Here is a 5,302-nt window from a genome sequence, read left to right as displayed (position 1 = left end):
GAACAGCTTCAATCAAATGATTTCATCTGCTTTGCTGATACACAGCCTTCCACCTGGCCCCACTTCTAAACCTGTTTCTTCTCAAAGCATTGAGTGCAGCTAACATGCTCATGTATCTGAATGAGGATCACTAATGTAAATGAGCTTTGTCATTATGTGGGACAAAGGGCTTCAGGTCTGATATGCAAACTGCTCTGTTTTGATTGGATTGCTCATTGGAATGTCAGAATCAATCATCTGTGTAATGTGTATTAACAGAACAGCATGAAAGAGGCTGAAAAACAACATGCCTAGATTTCTCTTAAAGCACAGTTGAAGGAACTGAAGCCTCATCTGTATTTTCAAATGCTCAATTGAATTCTTTGACAACTACTTTGAAGCCCTAAAGAGTTTTTCAGGAGGAATAATGCATACTCTTTTTATGTCCTTATTTAATATAAGACTTCACAGCAGCTAAAGTCGAAACTTTTAGTCTCAAAAATGGCGCTTGAGAGGAGACTGGCAGATCAGAGCCCCTGAACAGCACACACCTGAAGGTGGTTGTGAATCAGCTGAAGTTTGTCTGCTGCTTCTCTCTGACAACAACTCCAGGGTGAGTAGAATGAACCTTAAGATATGGAAAGAGGCTGAGAAACTGATGAACATTTGTAATGTAGGTCTCCTTAACTTCACAGCTGTGCGACCTCTAACTTTTTCTTCTTCTAGACCTTTTTGATTGAGTGTGGCTTGTATTGTACTTCTTTGTTCTTTGCTTTGGAGAAAAGCTTAACAAAACAGCAAAACAGGTAAATTGTGCTTAAACCAAATTATATATAAAAAGTTAGGTTTTTTTAAAGCCCCACCAACCACCCAAATCAGGTAAAGTTGAGTAAATAATTTGAGCTAATATTTCATGTTAAGCTTAACTGCTTTCTTTTTAAGTTTTCTGGGACTGAGCTTTATCTGTTCGCTGTTTTGGTCTTTTGTAAGGGGCTAATCCGTTTCCTTCTACATCAAATGATGATTGATTTTAACTTGTTTGAATTGGATTTAAATGTAATTTATAATATTTAACTTGAATCTTTAAAAAAAAAGTAACTATTATTAAACATTACAAAGGATAAGCAGTGTCAAGATTGGATATCTAGTTTTCCTTCTGAGGTGTAACCATTTTAAGACATAAGGACATTTATTTTTTTCCATATGTATCTCTGTTTGAAGCTAAATAACATAAACGTTTGGAATCCTTATTCACCTGTCTGTTACTTTGGATTTCCTTATTTAAGCTTTGATTTAAAGTTAATACTGAACTTGTTTCCTCGTATACACATGCTAATGAACTTTTGGAAATGGTCTGATACTGTGATCTCTGGCTCCACCTCCAGCAGTAATGGCTCATATTCTTATCAAAAGCTCCTCATTAACTTGCTGTGCACACCCTCCAACGTCCCATTGTCCCCACAGTACTTAAATCCTCCTCCGATCACATCAGGTGCATATCTCCCCTCACTGGAGTTGAGATCACTCTGCTCAGTGTGGAACCTGACTCCTCTGACCCTTCATAATCAAGATGCAGACCAGGATGGAGAATCTAGGAGCCAGGCTACCTCCCTCTGCTCTGGCCAGCAGCTCCCAGCAACGTCTGTTCAGGAAGAGCACCACCTACCTGGCTAAGATAGCTGTGGTCCTCCAGGACGCTCCAGGAAAGATGCTCACTTTCAGTCAGGTAAGAGAAGACTCATAACCACTAACATAAATGATGGAGTTTAAATATATTTCTTAGAGCCTCTTTTGTACTTTACATAGAGTTTTAAGAGATCTATTTTATGTTACCCACCCTCTAGTTTTTAAGAGCTTTCACAGATCTTCAGTTTTTGTAAAATTTTCAGTTTATCAAGTTTTAGTAGAGACAGAGCCATAAGGCTATATATTTAAAATATACTTTTATAAAGTCTTTAGAGACATACTTGTATCCAAGAGTTTAAGAGCATTTATTGGACTTTGTTGTTAGTGTTTCGTTGCATTTGTATGTTTTTAAATGGCTGTTTAATAAATTCTGTAAATTCTAAATCCAATTTCATCTTTGTGTTTTGCAGTTGATGGACAAGCTGATGCCACTCATTTGTGAAGACAGAAGATCTGTTGAGAACAACATCAGAGTCTGTTTATCTTCCAACACCTGTTTTGTCAAGGTGAGTGATTATTCCACAGTCTTGATATTGAAATCTGCCTTGCTGGAGTTTCTGACCCCTACCCTGCCCAGCAGTTGTCCCAGGCATGAAAAGTAGATTTTGGAAATAACCATACACCATTTTTAGTCTTCACAGTAGTTTTAATGTAGTAGTTTAACAATATCTGTGAATTTGTGGGTAAAACATCAAAACTCAAGCTGTCTATCATGTTTTGTTTCCAGATCCCAATGGTCCCAGATTTACTGGACAGTAAGAGAAACTACTGGAAGCTGGATACCAGCAAGATCACAGCAAAGATGGTGCGTCGTCACTTCAAAGGGATCCTGCAGTTTTTTCCTGAGTTGGCCTCCAAAGTGGAGACTGAGAACACAAGCAGAGGACCAGAGCGCTGCTTGGTCCCCCTCTCCCCCTGCAGATCCGTTCAGATCAGATGTGAGGTGAAGTTCAGCAGCCCTTTCTCCATCGAATCCCTCCTGAAGAGAGACAGCCCCTCTGCTCGGAGCCCTACAGCTTCTCCTCTGTGCAGCATGCCGGTCAGGGTGGAACAGCGAGTTGGGACAAAGAGGAGCTTCAGCTGGGACTCTGAGCAGCATCTCCTCCTGCAGACTTCAGCAGGAAGTTCCCCCGTGTGCTCAGTAGGGGGCAGCATGCACCATGGACTCATTGCTGCCGGAGCTATTAAACCCGTCAGGAGGAGCCATGTGTTGTCTGAGCCCTCTTCCCTAGTTTACTGTAGAGCTGCTCCTTATTACAGCAGCCCACACAGCAGTTACATCACTTACTCTGTACCCACTATTTCCCATGATGCTCTGCGATTTCGTTTGTAAATATATTTCAAATACTTAATTGCACTTTTATATGTTGAATGTTTTTGAATTGTACATTGCAGAGATATTTTTATCTTTCAAACAGAAAAAAAGAAAAGACACATTTTGAAAGCCCACCAGAGGTCTCGTGGCTGAAAAAGTCTAAACATCCCTTTATATTTATGACTCTTGTGTTCTTAATGTCTACTTCGACTTGGTTTAGTGAGATAAGACTTTTTTTTCAACAGATGTCAATTTTGATTTTTTTTAGCACACTTTTTAAAGTGTCTTCAGGGCAAAGCATTTGAGCTTAAATGCAGAATATTTTTTTACACTGCCTCGTGTCAAACTCATTAAAGTTGTTTGTTCTCAATCATCATACATCTTCTGTCTCTTGTCATGTGTGTGGATTGTCTTTGTTCATTATCAGTACTGAACATGTCTTTTTAGCTACACCTAGGTCTATACATACTAGAAAATCTATCTATATCTAACCCCTATATCTAATCTATAGGGGTTACATGGGTTTTAATAATCGTACAAGCTGATAGTGGTACTTCTATTAAACTTTGAACATTGCACCGTGCTGAGGCTAGAGTCACCTTATTTAGGTTGACATAATTGTGAGTTGAGTGACCACAGGGGCAAGGTTAAGAAGAGCAAATATGTAGTAGATGAAGTTTGTTTGCAGCAGAACTGACTGAACGATAACCTACTTCACCTCTCTGTCTAATTATGCATTGAAACCATTGAAAGTTACATGTATACCTACAACATGAGGTAGACGTCATAAGAGTTATATAAATATTTTCTAACTTTCTTCCACAGTAGAGTTCAAATGAAAATATAATGGCTTCTGACATACATACAGCTTTCACAAACACACCTGGACCAGAGAATGTGCTGGTAATCTCAGATGTCACAAGGTCACAAAGCAAGGCATGGGTTATTACCCACTAACTAGGCATTTCAACTTCAACAACTACGCACAGGCTCAGCAGCAAGTTTGAAAGTAGACAGTATGATTTGCAAGTTTCACAGGTTACCTGCAATGCTACAGCCAGGAGCACAAGAGCCATCAGTGAAAAAAACACCCCAAGTGATTCTGTGATGTAGGGATGCTGTTGTGATGAGTGATTTAATGGTCTATGTCTCAATTTCAAGGGTATTTCTGCATGAATAATAACCCAGTACCTCAGTTACTATCCAAGTGGCAGAAAAATTGATTTTAAAGCATGTCTTTTTAAAATTCTGAAATACTGAGAATTTAAATTTAAGGGCAGACTTGTTGTTTTTACCACCTGCTGAGCAGCACTTTAAAGTAAACCGTATTAAATTGAGGCATCTGAAGCTGACTTAATTGTTGTACTTTTTAAGCCCTACTTATCAGTCTTCATCAGGGTCAGGCATTTCTTGCAGATAACATCGGAGCATGTGAGTCTTGCAGTCAAAGACAAACTGAGGGACGTTTGTCACGAGAGGAGAATGTGGCCGGACATAGGGCGAGGAAAAGAGGAGTTGGGTGAGCTCAGCGTTTGTTAGCATGTGCCCACGACATACTGTACTTCCAGCCAGTGGGATTACTGGTCGACGACCTAGATTGCAATGCAGTTCTCCTGCCCTCCATCTTTTTTTTTCCCTCCCTCCTTTCCCTGCGCTGACTGGCCAACAGAGATTACAGTCAGAGAGCAGAGCCTGGCAGTCAGGCAGGGCAGCTGAGCATGTGACCGACTGAGTGACACGCTGAGGGACAAAAAAACATCTTCTCTTTTCTGTCTTCACTGCTTCTATTTTCCCTATTCATCTCTTGTGCTTTTGTGCGATTAGAACACTGCTATTTATCCCCCAGAGCAGATTTTTTGGGGATATTTTATCAAGTTATATCATGGGAGGAAAGAGACCTCATAGCATGGGACAGAAACTGCTTTGTTTTCAATGCTTACAAGCCCAAGTTGTTGCTGTGACAGACATCATGTCAAAGGAATGATAATTATACCAAGGAATAGAGTTGACAAGATTTCCTTGAATTGCACAAAAACAGCACACTTTGTCTGTCTGTCTGTCTGCCTGTCTGTCCGTCTCTGTACTGTAAAGGATTAGTGTCAGTTGTTTGTGTTTACCGACTGAGTAAACTGGTTCAGGAATTAATCCCCCAGAATGCACATTGTGCAGATGATCCTCACTGTACTTTCTGTAAAGGCTAGTATTGGTCAGGATTTCCTGAATCCCATGAATGGCTGTATGAGTGTGTGTTTGTTTACTACTATATTTATGAATGGGTCCTCTCACAAATCCTTAACCCAAAATATAACCAAGAATAACTAC

At 39.9% G+C, this 5,302-nt stretch overlaps 1 protein-coding gene across 2 annotated transcripts; it reads left to right on the top strand.

The window, feature by feature from the left end:
• The first annotated feature begins 264 nt into the window (after window positions 1-264).
• On the top strand, window positions 265-3,358 carry si:rp71-45k5.2 (uncharacterized protein LOC560783 homolog). Of its 2 annotated transcripts, none has more exons than XM_061060248.1 (4): window positions 265-592; window positions 1,472-1,705; window positions 2,076-2,171; window positions 2,393-3,358. In XM_061060248.1, the coding sequence occupies exons 2-4, from the start codon at window positions 1,550-1,552 to the stop codon at window positions 2,996-2,998; spliced, it is 858 nt and encodes a 285-aa protein (XP_060916231.1). In that variant the 5' UTR covers window positions 265-592; window positions 1,472-1,549; the 3' UTR covers window positions 2,999-3,358. The 2 variants fall into 2 exon arrangements, with proteins under 2 accessions (XP_060916231.1, XP_060916232.1); XM_061060249.1 differs by having other exon boundaries at window positions 580-652.
• The last annotated feature ends 1,944 nt before the right edge of the window (window positions 3,359-5,302 follow it).

The sequence above is a fragment of the Labrus mixtus genome, chromosome 16 (assembly GCF_963584025.1).
Source record: "Labrus mixtus chromosome 16, fLabMix1.1, whole genome shotgun sequence".
In the NCBI taxonomy this organism is placed as follows: Eukaryota; Metazoa; Chordata; class Actinopteri; order Labriformes; family Labridae; genus Labrus; species Labrus mixtus.
Note: the sequence above shows the minus strand (reverse complement) of the source record. Positions and strands in the feature narration are given on the sequence as shown.